Source organism: Thalassophryne amazonica, chromosome 5 (assembly GCF_902500255.1).
Source record: "Thalassophryne amazonica chromosome 5, fThaAma1.1, whole genome shotgun sequence".
NCBI lineage: Eukaryota > Metazoa > Chordata > Actinopteri > Batrachoidiformes > Batrachoididae > Thalassophryne > Thalassophryne amazonica.
The window spans coordinates 33,682,499-33,696,275 of NC_047107.1; the positions used below are offsets into that span (position 1 = coordinate 33,682,499).

The following is a 13,777-nucleotide window of genomic DNA, read 5'->3' on the forward strand; positions in this document are numbered from 1 at the left end:
CTCCCCTCAGCCCCAACCAGTCCCAGCAGAAGACTGCACCTCCCTGAGCCTGGTTCTGCTGGAGGTTTCTTCCTGTTAAAAGGGAGTTTTTCCTTCCCACTGTCGCCAAGTGCTTGCTCATAGGGGGTTGTTTTGACCGTTGGGGTTTTTCTGTAATTATTGTATGGCTTTTGCCTTACAATATAAAGCGCCTTGGGGCAACTGTTTGTTGTGATTTGGCGCTATATAAATAAAATTGATTTGATTTTCACGTGCCAGCCACGTAGTAAATAAATGGAGATGGGAGCAGAGTCATTATCTATCAAAGTACCCATGTTTCCTGAAAGCAACATCATGTGAGGACTGATTGCTCTGCTGTCACTCACAATTCCACGCCCCTCTCAATCGAAGCCACGCCCTCCCACGCCAGAATGGGGCCAAAAGTTTGAAACTGAAAAATTATGATCTGAAAGTGGGGAAAAAAGATCTGAAGGTGGAAAAAAAGAAATATGAATGAAAACAAATTATTTGATCAAAAAAATTAGAGCTGAATCAAAAAATTATTTAAACTGAAAAATATATATCTTACACTTATTTTTATTTTGATGATACTTTTTAAATTATTATAAAATTCAAGAACAAACATTGAATTTTCAGTTTCAAAATTTATTTTTTCAAACTTTTTTATTTTCAGATTACATAACGTTTGGCCTTGATTTAGCTCCATACAGGAAGGCCTAGAATGGGAGACATTGGGCCATCTCTCTCTAGTTTCACTCCTAGTATCTTTTAAATTTATGAAATGATTATTTAATTTCAAGTTCCTTGTGGTGTACAGAGGCATAATTACAAAAGTCATGTTTACTGCCTAAATAAATACAGTGAGGAAAATAAGTATTTGAACACCTTGCGGTTTTGCATGTTCTCCTACTTAGAAATCTTGGAGGGGTCTGAAATTTTCATCTTAGGTGCATGTCCACTGTGAGAGACATAATCTAAAAAAAAAAAAATCCAGAAATCACAATGTATGATATTTTTTAAATTTATTTGTATGTTACTGCTGCAAATAAGTATTTTTCTTTAAGGAGTCCTCTTATTCTGTACTCTTTACCTGTATTAATTGCACCTGTTTGAACTTGTTACCTGTATAAAAGACACCTGTTCACACACTCAATCAATCACACTCCAGCCTGTCCACCATAGCAAGACCAAAGAGCTGTCTAAGGACACCAGGGACAAAACTGTAGACCTGCACAAGGCTGAGATGGACGAAAGGACAACAGGCAAGCAGCTTGGTAGAAGACAACAACTGTTATGATTATTTATTAGAAAGTGGAAGAAACACAAGATGACTGTCAATCTCCCTCCGTCTGGGATTCTATGCAAGATCTCACTTTGTGGTGTAAGGATGATTCTGAGAAAGCTCAGAACTACACAGGAGGACCTGGTCAATGACCTGAAGAGAGCTGGGACCGCAGTCACAAAGATTACATTAGTAACACATGATGCTGTCATGGTTTAAAACCCTGCAGGGCAGCAAGGTCCCCCTGCTCAAGCCAGCACATGTCCACGTCCGTTTGAAGTTCACCACTGACCATCTGGATGATCCAGAGGAGGCATAGGAGAAGGTCATGTGGTCAGATGAGACCAGAATAGAGCTTTTTGGAATCAACTCCACTTACCATGTTTAGAGGATGAGAGCAACACCAAGAAAACCATCCCAACTGTGAAGCATGGGGGTGGAAACATCATACTCTGGGGGTGCTCTTCTGCAAAGGGGACAGGATGACTGCACCGTATTGAAGGGAGGATGGATGGGGTCATGTATTGCGAGATTTTGGCAAGCAACTTCCGTCCCTCAGTAAGAGCATTGAAGATGGGTCATGGCTGGGTCTTCTAGCATGACAGTGACCCCAAACACACAGCCAGGGCAACTAAGGAGGGGCTCCGTAAGAAGCATTTCAAGGTCCTGGAGTGGCCTGGCCAGTTTCCAGACCTGAACTCAATAGAAAATCTTTGGAGGGAGCTGAAACTCCAAACCTGAAAGATCCAGAGAAGATCTGTATGGAGGAGTGGACCAAAATCCCTGCTGCAGTGTGTGAAAACCTGGTGAAATCTACAGGAAATGTTTGACCTCTGTAATTGCAAACAAAGGCTACTGTACCAAATATTAACATTGATTTTCACAGGTGTTCAAATACTTATTTGCAGCAGTAACATACAAATAAATTATTAAAAAAATTAATTAATATCATTAATTAATTAAAATTAAAATTAAAATCATACATTGTGATTTCCGGAATTTTTTTTTTTTTAGATTGTCTCTCACAGTGGACATGCACCTAAGATGAAAATTTCAGACCCCTCCATGATTTCTAAGTGGGAGAGCTTGCAAAATCGCAGGGTGTTCAAATACTTATTTTCCTCACTGTACTTGTGAACCTGACTGAAGCATTACAACAGCATACATTTACCAAGCCACAATCACTACATTGACTTTTTCATCATTTGTGTAGCCTTAGTCAGCAACAATGTGGACCAAAGTTTGATGCATTCTGACACTTCCTATCTTCTGTCAGTCTTGTGGACTTTACTGTTGACTGACATTTTCAAGTTATTGTTTTTTGTGTACCTCCCACACATAGATAGCACTCAAATCCATAATTGCATCAGCCACCCATGATAACAAAGAAGGTGGAGCTGAGGAACTTTTAGCTTCTCGATGCATTATGTAAGATGAATATACAGTACACAAAAGTTTATTGTTGTTTATTTACAAGCCAGAATAATAAATTAGGTATTTGAATTTTGTAACAGTCACTAAAATTGTGATTTATTTTACTGCACATTTCAGCAACTCTCAAAAATGTTTAAGTGAAAAGTGGCAATAGGCCACATTCTTTAATAAAAAAAAATTCTGTCAAGGCGGTGTACAAGAGTTTCACCATTCAGCATGGAATGCCCCGTAACAGACTTTTCAGTAAAATAATTGTTGCAGATTAACATTGATGTTGCTGTTATACTTTTGAAATAAATTCATTCTCTCCCTTTTACCTTGCAGGAGGTTTTGCCATTGTTTTTCTGGTACGAACTCACCAAGGGCTCCGTTGTGCTCTGAAAAGAATGTATGTCAACAACGAATACGATCTACAGATCTGCAAACTTGAAATCCATATTATGGTAAGTAAATGTAGCCTTGGGGTGTTAAGTGTAAAAGTGTGGCCCACATTATTTATTGTTTTTTTTGTACAGCTTGACAATGGTCTTGTGTGCTCAGTGTTTTTATACTGACATATGCAAGTTGACCTGTCTTATTGCCATCAGGGAGAATTAATGCTTTTTATAGTGAAACATTGTCAGCTTGATAAACGATGTACCTATGGGTGGTTATTTTCTAAACTTTTTTTATTACAGCTGACACTGCAGTCCCAGTCAAAGTTATTAGCACATATACCTTTCAAGTACACAATTCAGAATATCTTCAGAAATAAATGGAAAAGAATCAGTTTTGTATATCTGGTGTTTTTAGTAAATATCCCAATGTTACCGAATGCCAAAAAAAGCTTCTTGTAACAACATAAAAAAATAAGTAAAAAATGTATGTTTATTATTGGTACCTGTTTAAATTAGCTCCTCAAACAAATTACAAAGAATACTTACCTGCACATGCATTCAGTGGACACTCACCTGTCTGTGTTATTAAGATAATTAAGTTTTCACATCGTCCATGAGGAGCTCGGCGTTGAGCCGCTGCTCCTTCGCATTGAAAGGAGCCAGCTAAGGTGGTTCAGGCTTCTGGTAAGGATGCTCCCTGGACATCTCCCTAGGGAGGTGTTCCAGGTACATCCATCTGGGAGGAGACCCCGGGGAAGACCCAGGACTAGTTGGAAAGATGATATTTCCACACTGGCCTGGGAACACCTCAGTATGGCCCAGGAAAAGGAAGTTTAGGATCCGCTGCTGGAGCTGTTGCCCCCGCCACCTGATCCTGGATAAGCGGTTGAAGATGAGTAAGTGAGTGACTGACTGAGTGAGTGAGGGACTTACCTGTGTTTAATCATCAGTGTTCATATAACTTGAATTAACCATGATATAGATATACTGTATAAAAGGGGCTAATTGTTCTCAGTTTCTTCTTCACAATGACAAACGAGAGCCGTGTGATAACATAAGAAATGCTTTTTCCATCCATCCATCCATTTTCTTCCGCTTTATCCGGAGTCGGGTCGCGGGGGCAGCAGCTCAAGCAAAGCCGCCCAGACCTCCCGATCCACACACACCTCCCCTAGCTCCTCCGGGGGAACCCCAAGGCGTTCCCAAGCCAGCCAAGAGATGCAGTCCCTCCAGCATGTCCTGGGTCTTCCCCGGGGCCTCCTCCCAATGGGACGTGCCCGGAACACCTCTCCAGCGAGGCATCCAGCGGGCATCCGGAAAAGATGCCCGAGCCACCTCAACTGACTCCTTTCGACGTGGAGGAGCAGCGGCTTGACTCCGAGCTCCTCCCGAGTGACCGAGCTCCTCACCCTATCTCTAAGGGAGCGCCCAGCCACCCTGTGTTTTTATTAAAAAAAAAAAAAAAGTGATTCCAACAGCTGAAAGACAATCACTAAAGATGTTGAAATCTGTGATTCAACAGTTCAAAAGATTATCAAGACATTTCAGTCACAAAAGGGTTAAGAAATATCCAGGATGTGGCACAGAGAAGACACTCGTGAGAGAAGTCTGTGAAGGTTGGTCTATCTGTGGTGAAGAAAACCTATACAAGACGCCTATAGAGCTCCAATTTAATCTGGAGTAATTTGGATTGGTGTTTTCAGCCTGTACCATATATAGCACACAAAAACAAAGTGATCTTTGTGGGTTAAAGCCAAGAAGGATACACTCCTTTTCCCTCAGGGGGGGTGGAGGCCAAGTGGTTAGTGCGCATGGTTTCAGTGCGGAAGGTTCTTGGTTCAAGCCCAACCCCTGCCATATTTCTCCATGTAATGTGGAGTTGCATCAGGAAGGGTGTCTGACGTAAAAGTTTTGCCAGAATCAGCATGCCGGTCCACCTCATATCTGCTGTGGCGACCCTGAGCGCAAACAAGGGAGCAACAAGGGACTTACCATCAGACTGTACAGCTCCTCACTCAGGGGAGGAGGAGTAACAGGAAGACAGAGGATGGGAAGGAGAGGAACAATAGTAGTCACTAAACCAATAGCGATCACTATGTCTGGTATTTATATTTTTGTATTTATATTTTCAAATTCTTTTTTTTTAACTTTCACTTTTAATGCTCTATGTGCTTCTTACCCTGTGTGCTGCTATACAATGATGCTGGAACATCAATTCCCCTGAGGGAGTATTCCCAAGTGATTAATAAAGCTCTAACTAATCTAATCTGATTTATTTTTCAGCCCTATTTGTGGACTTCATATTGTCCTGGGAATGTAGATCATGTGTTGTACCTCCAAAAACAGTTACAGAACAGACATTGATCGTTATTCTGAAGGGCTAAACTTTGTGGCTTCAGTGTAATAATGATGACAATAATTATGATGATAGTGACATCATCATAATCCTTCATCATATCATAATGATATGTTGAGGGATTATCACTCATTCCCTCTAATTTACCGTTTAATCTGAAATTCTTAGATAAGTGAAAGCAGCCCATTCCTGCAGCCACACCCCTGGGTGATGGGACTGTTGTAAGATGGTTATTATTACCCTCAGACCTTCCTCATGGCACCTCTCTAAAGATACGCTTGTTGAATCTTAACCAGCATGGTTGCATGTAATAAATTATTAATATTTTACTAAGGATTTGGTTTGTTTACACAGAGAGACCTTGTGGACCACAAAAACATAGTTGGTTTCCTGGACTCCAGCATAACTGCAGTTGGAGCTGGTGATGTTTGGGAAGTCCTAATATTAATGGACTTTTGTCGAGGTAAATATATCCATCTCTGAAATGTTTGTTGAAGCATTTATTGTAGACAATGTTAATATTAATCATTTTTCACCCACCCACTAATGTGTAAGCCGTTGTGGCACAGATTTGGGCTGTATTTGGCCTTAAAATGAAAAACCTGTCATGAAAAGCGTGGTAGTGTCAGTAGTTGGACAAACTGAATTTAAGTATTATGTTTAATACAGGGTGACAACACCCCCCCACCCCCCAAAAAAGGAAAAAACAGAATCCATAAATAATGTAATAAATCCTACAAAGGTTGGGGAAGACAACTGGAACAATAGTTCCAACATGTCTTGGTCAACCAAAGAAAAGACATTTTGCCTGGAGGCCTATTTCGCTAATAGATCATACCATTTGGATTTCAATTTTGAAAGAACAGGACTTTTATGCAAAGTGACCAAGATAACTGAAACTTTGGGGATTGACATTTAAGTCCATTTATTACAATTTCTATGGGTTCTGGGGTTTTTTTGGGGGGGGGTGGGGGGGGCACCCTGTACAAATAATCACCTCTACAGCCAAGACAAGGTTTTTTTATTAAATAAGGAAAACAAAAAATTTTAGCTATAGTTTGCCAGAAGGCACATGTGAGACTTGAACCTAAATTTGATCTATTTACTTCTCTACTCTACTCCATCAACCTGTGACTAACAGTACAACAGACAAAACTAGCACAATGCAGAGTTTCTTCAATCACAGCCAGAGGAGCTTATAACTCTTACTGAGTTGTCATACTGTATGTGTCCTGATAACTTCCCTCTGTAATCTTCTTGCATATTCAATCAGTTTTTGAGTGCATAGTTCAGACGGATTTACCATAAAGCAGGCATCCACCGACCATGTTACTGGGGATCACCTTCTCTAAATGTTTTCCATGTGTACTTCCTGTAACCACAACTGATTAGCCGGTCTGGTGTTTCCTAACTTTTGATTGGCCGAGCACACCTGACTTGGTTAATTGGCAGTGGGTGGACCAGGGAGAGTTGGAAAACATGCAGGGCAGGTGGTCTCCAGATGCAGCGTTAGTGACTTCTACTATACAGTACCATACTGTTTGTATTTCTTAATTATTAGTGTTAATTAATTACAAGACATATTCAGTGACTTGGAAATGTTGATGTGTCCATTCCCTGACTTGTCTTAAGAAAACAGGCTGTAAATATGATTTGTATCACCATTTAATTTGTCAAAATACTTCTGGCTTTTGAAAATGGATGGATAATGTACACTCAACAAAAATATAAACGCAACACTTTTGGTTTTGCTCCCATTTTGTATGAGATGAACTCAAAGATCTAAAACTTTTTCCACATACACAATATCACCATTTCCCTCAAATATTGTTCACAAACCAGTCTAAATCTGTGATAGTGAGCACTTCTCCTTTGCTGAGATAATCCATCCCACCTCACAGGTGTGCCATATCAAGATGCTGATTAGACACCATGATTAGTGCACAGGTGTGCCTTAGACTGCCCACAATAAAAGGCCACTCTGAAAGGTGCCTTTTTATCACACAGCACAATGCCACAGATGTTGCAAGATTTGAGGGAGCGTGCAATTGGCATGCTGACAGCAGAAATGTCAACCAGAGCTGTTGCTCGTGTATTGAATGTTCATTTCTCTACCATAAGCCATCTCCAAAGGCGTTTCAGAGAATTTGGCAGTACATCCAACCAGCCTCACAACCGCAGACCACGTGTAACCACACCAGCCCAGGACCTCCACATCCAGCATGTTCACCTCCAAGATCGTCTGAGACCAGTCACTCGGACAGCTGCTGGAACAATCGATTTGCATAACCAAAGAATTTCTGCACAAACTGTCAGAAACCGTATCAGGGAAGCTCATCTGCATGCTCGTTGTTCTCATCGGGGTCTCGACCTGACTCCAGTTCGTCGTCGTAACCGACTTGAGTGGGCAAATGCTCACATTTGCTGGCGTTTGGCACGTTGGAGAGGTGTTCTCTTCACAGATGATGCGAAGGAGATGTGTTGCACTGCATGAGGCATATGGTGGTCACACCAGATATTGACTGGTATCCCCCCCCCCAATAAAACAAAACTGCACCTTTCAGAGTGGCCTTTTATTGTGGGCAGTCTAAGGCACACCTGTGCACTAATCATGGTGTCTAATCAGCATCTTGGTATGGCACACCTGTGAGGTGGGATGGATTATCTCAGCAAAGGAGAAGTGCTCACTATCACAGATTTTGACTGGTTTGTGAACAATATTTGAGGGAAATGGTGATATTGTGTATGTGGAAAAAGTTTTAGATCTTTGAGTTTATCTCATACAAAATGGGAGCAAAACCAAAAGTGTTGCGTTTATATTTTTGTTGAGTATATGAAAATGGCTGTAATTCATAAATGGTTCATTAAGTTTTTGTTAAACCATTGGAATTAAAGCTGAACCTCTACACCACAGGTACATCTTGACTGTTTCATTTCTACTCCATTGTGGTGGTATACAGAGACAAAATTACTAAAATTGTATTACTGTCCATTGACCTGACTGCATTTGTGCTATGATTTGTGTTATGTAGGTGGGCAGGTAGTTAATCTAATGAACCAACGGCTACAGACCGGATTCACAGAACCAGAGGTGTTACAGATTTTTTGTGACACATGTGAGGCTGTTTCTCGTCTCCACCAGTGCAAGACTCCAATCATCCATCGAGATCTCAAGGCAGAGTTACAGTTTGCTTCATGGCATACAGCCCAGATTGCTAATGCACTAATAATTTTGAAAATGTTTCTCTTAGATTTCTTTGACACACATGTTTGGCACATTGTGATTTACCGTTTTGTGTCTACCTCATGCAGGTGGAAAACATTCTTCTCCATGACCGGGGGCACTATGTGCTCTGTGACTTTGGAAGTGCTACCAACCGCTTCCAAAACCCTCAGACAGACGGAGTGGGAGCCGTGGAGGAGGAAATCAAAAAGTGAGTTTTTTTGCAAAGCTTATGCCACCTAATGTCATTGGTCTCAAAAATAAATAAAGGACTGAGAGGGTGTCAGTTTATATTCCCATCAATCACATCAGTGGGTGATTTTGTAGATGAACTTGTCACCTCTACTCAGCATTGTGCTAACTGGTGAAATTATTTATTAGTCGCCAAGCGGTTAAATGCGCTTGTTTCCAGTGTGAAAGGCTGCCAGTTCAAGACCACCCCTGCCCGTTCTCCATGTATTGTGGAGTTGCATCAGGAAGGGTATCCAGTGTAAAACCTGTGTTAAATCACCATTTAGATCACCTTGGATCTGCTGTGGTGACCCTGAGTGAAAACAAGGGAGACGTCAAAAGGACTTACTTGCAGAAGCAATGAAACCTGCACCCTTTCAGTTCTTTCTGAAAGAGTTTGAGATTACTGTTTGATATTTGTTACCTCTGTAGAAAAAAGTCATCAACTTCCATCTTTAACTCTAGATACACTACTTTGTCATATCGTGCTCCAGAGATGGTCAACCTCTATGGTGGCAAGGTCATCACAACAAAGGCAGACATTTGGGTGAGATGGAGACTGTTTTCATAATTCGTCAGTGTGATAGGGCTGCACGATATTCACATAAAAATGACATTGCGATAAGTGTGTGTGTGTGTGTACATTAGTTGATTACCCACCCTAGGGTGGGTTTGATTCAGAGACTAAAATCATCTTCAACAGCAAAGCTATCACCTCCCATCTATCCTGAATTCCAGAGAATGGTTAGGGCACAACTAAAGCTGCCTCAAGAAGAGACAGCAGCTGCTATTACAACCCCTGGCAAAAATTATGGAATCACCGGCCTCGGAGGATGTTCATTCAGTTGTTTAATTTTGTAGAAAAAAAGCAGATCACAGACATGACACAAAACTAAAGTCATTTCAAATGGCAACTTTCCGGCTTTAAGAAACACTATAAGAAATCAAGAAAAAAAGATTGTGGCAGTCAGTAACGGTTACTTTTTTAGACCAAGCAGAGGAAAAAAATATGGAATCACTCAATTCTGAGGAAAAAATTATGGAATCACCCTGTAAATTTTCATCCCCCAAATTAACACCTGCATCAAATCAGATCTGCTCGTTAGTCTGCATCTAAAAAGGAGTGAACACACCTTGGAGAGCTGTTGCACCAAGTGGACGGACATGAATCATGGCTCCAACACGAGAGATGTCAATTGAAACAAAGGAGAGGATTATCAAACTCTTAAAAGAGGGTAAATCATCACGCAATGTTGCAAAAGATGTTGGTTGTTCACAGTCAGCTGTGTCTAAACTCTGGACCAAATACAAACAACATGGGAAGGTTGTTAAAGGCAAACATACTGGTAGACCAAGGAAGACAAAGCGTCAAGACAGAAAACTTAAAGCAATATGTCTCAAAAATCGAAAAATGTACAACAAAACAAATGAGGAACGAATGGGAGGAAACTGGAGTCAATGTCTGTGACCAAACTGTAAGAAACCGCCTAAAGGAAATGGGATTTACATACAGAAAAGCTAAACGAAAGGCATCATTAACAGCTAAACAGAAAAAAACAAGGTTACAATGGGCTAAGGAAAAGCAATTGTGGACTGTGGATGACTGGATGAAAGTCATATTCAGTGACGAATCTCGAATCTGCATTGGGCAAGGTGATGATGCTGGAACTTTTGTTTGGTGCCTTTCCAATGAGATTATAAAGATGACTGCCTGAAGAGAACATGTAAATTTCCACAGTCATTGATGATATGGGGCTGCATGTCAGGTAAAGGCACTGGGGAGATGGCTGTCATTACATCATCAATAAATGCACAAGTTTATGTTGATATTTTGGACAATTGAAAGGATGTTTGGGGATGATGAAATCATTTTTCAAGATGATAATGCATCTTGCCATAGAGCAAAAACTGCAAAAACATTCCTTCCGAAAAGACACATAGGGTCAATGTCATGGCATAGGGTCAGTGTCAATGAGCAGATCTGATTTGATGCAGGTGTTAATTTGGGGGATGAAAATTTACAGGGTGATTCCATAATTTTTTCCTCAGAATTGAGTGATTCCATATTTTTTTCCTCTGCTTGGTCTAAAAAAGTAACCATTACTGACTGCCACAATCTTTTTTTCTTGATTTCTTATAGTGTTTCTTAAAGCCAGAAAGTTGCCATTTGAAATGACTTTAATTTTGTAGAAAAAAGCAGATCACAGACATGACACACAACTAAACAACTGAATGAACATCCTCCGAGGCCGGTGATTCCATAATATTTGCCAGGGGTTGTACTACTAAAATGCTCAATAGCCTGTGCCACCCTCTGTAGGTCTGTGTGTCAAGTTTGGCTCAATCCTGCAGCACAGAAGTGTCTCAGCCCTTAAATATTACTACTACTACTACTACTCCTAAAGTGCCCAAGAGCCTATGTCACTCTCCATATGTCAAAGTATATGTGTGCGCCAAATTTGTCACAATTAGAAAGTAAATTAGAAAGTAAATTCTGAAATATCAAAATTATCTTTCAGTTTACTCTCAGAATAATGCTCTTCATAACTTTGTAACAAAATTGCGTTGATGACTCAGTTGCTAATTTTATGATGCCATAAAAGAAAAAAATAAGCTCAGTAATCAGTCTTTCAAAGTTGATCCATTATTTTGGGGTGCCAAATATTGTAAATACCAAATTTGAGCTTTAGGTATGGAAATTGAAGACTTAACAGTATTCCCTGAAAACTCCCTTCTGTCTGATCATTTCTTAATAACATTTACATTTACTCTGATGGACTACCCAGCAGTGGGGAATAAGTTTCATTACACTAGAAGTCTTTCAGAAAGTGCTGTAACTAGGTTTAAGGATATGATTCCTTCTTTATGTTCTCTAATGCCATATACCAACACAGTGCAGAGTAGCTACCTAAACTCTGTAAGTGAGATAGAGTATCTCGTCAATAGTTTTACATCCTCATTGAAGACAACTTTGGATGCTGTAGCTCCTCTGAAAAAGAGAGCTTTAAATCAGAAGTGCCTGACTCCGTGGTATAACTCACAAACTCGCAGCTTAAAGCAGATAACCCGTAAGTTGGAGAGGAAATGGCGTCTCACTAATTTAGAAGATCTTCACTTAGCCTGGAAAAAGAGTCTGTTGCTCTATAAAAAAAAGCCCTCCGTAAAGCTAGGACATCTTACTACTCATCACTAATTGAAGAAAATAAGAACAACCCCAGGTTTCTTTTCAGCACTGTAACCAGGCTGACAAAGAGTCAGAGCTCTATTGAGCCGAGTATTCCTTTAACTTTAACTAGTAATGACTTCATGACTTTCTTTGCTAATAAAATTTTAACTATTAGAGAAAAAATTACTCATAACCATCCCAAAGACGTATCGTTATCTTTGGCTGCTTTCAGTGATGTCGGCATTTGGTTAGACTCTTTCTCTCAGATTGTTCTGTCTGAGTTATTTTCATTAGTTACTTCATCCAAACCATCAACATGTCTATTAGACCCCATTCCTACCAGGCTGCTCAAGGAAGCCCTACCATTATTTAATGCTTCGATCTTAAATATGATCAATCTATCTTTATTAGTTGGCTATGTACCACAGGCTTTTAAGGTGGCAGTAATTAAACCATTACTTAAAAAGCCATCACTTGACCCAACTATCTTAGCTAATTATAGGCCAATCTCCAACCTTCCTTTTCTCTCAAAAATTCTTAAAACGGTAGTTGTAAAACAGCTAACTGATCATCTGCAGAGGAATGGTCTATTTGAAGAGTTTCAGTCAGGTTTTAGAATTCATAATAGTACAGAAACAGCATTAGTGAAGGTTACAAATGATCTTCTTATGGCCTCAGACAGTGGACTCATCTCTGTGCTTGTTCTGTTAGACCTCAGTGCTGCTTTTGATACTGTTGACCATAAAATTTTATTACAGAGATTAGAGCATGCCATAGGTATTAAAGGCACTGCGCTGCGGTGGTTTGAATCATATTAGCTAAACTGCAGGATTGTCTTACAGACATAAAGACATGGATGACCTCTAATTTCCTGCTTTTAAACTCAGATAAAACTGAAGTTATTGTACTTGGCCCCACAAATCTTATTAACATGGTGTCTAACCAGATCCTTACTCTGGATGGCATTACCCTGACCTCTAGTAATACTGTGAGAAATCTTGGAATCATTTTTGATCAGGATATGTCATTCAAAGCGCATATTAAACAAATATGTAAGACTGCTTTTTTGCATTTACGCAATATCTCTAAAATTAGAAAGGTCTTGTCTCAGAGTGATGCTGAAAAACTAATTCATGCATTTATTTCCTCTAGGCTGGACTATTGTAATTCATTATTATCAGGTTGTCCTAAAAGTTCCCTGAAAAGCCTTCAGTTAATTCAAAATGCTGCAGCTAGAGTACTGACGGGGACTAGAAGGAGAGAGCATATCTCACCCATATTGGCCTCTCTTCATTGGCTTCCTGTTAATTCTAGAATAGAATTTAAAATTCTTCTTCTTACTTATAAGGTTTTGAATAATCAGGTCCCTTCTTATCTTAGGGACCTCATAGTACCATATCACCCCAATAGAGCGCTTCGCTCTGACTGCAGGCTTACTTGTAGTTCCTAGGGTTTGTAAGAGTAGAATGGGAGGCAGAGCCTTCAGCTTTCAGGCTCCTCTCCTGTGGAACCAGCTCCCAATTCGGATCAGGGAGACAGACACCCTCTCTACTTTTAAGATTAGGCTTAAAACTTTCCTTTTTGCTAAAGCTTATGGTTAGGGCTGGATCGGGTGACCCTGAACCATCCCTTAGTTATGCTGCTATAGACTTAGACTGCTGGGGGGTTCCCATGATGCACTGAGTTTTCTTTCTCTTTTTGCTCTGTA

At 40.2% G+C, this 13,777-nt stretch overlaps 1 protein-coding gene across 1 annotated transcript in view; it reads left to right on the forward strand.

The window, feature by feature from the left end:
- LOC117509937 (AP2-associated protein kinase 1-like) overlaps positions 1-13,777 on the forward strand; it is a 95,124-nt gene that overhangs the window by 18,628 nt on the left and 62,719 nt on the right. The window contains 5 exon segments of the mRNA XM_034169550.1: positions 3,041-3,159; positions 5,804-5,912; positions 8,482-8,624; positions 8,762-8,883; positions 9,369-9,450. Coding sequence (XP_034025441.1) covers positions 3,041-3,159; positions 5,804-5,912; positions 8,482-8,624; positions 8,762-8,883; positions 9,369-9,450 — 575 coding nt within the window.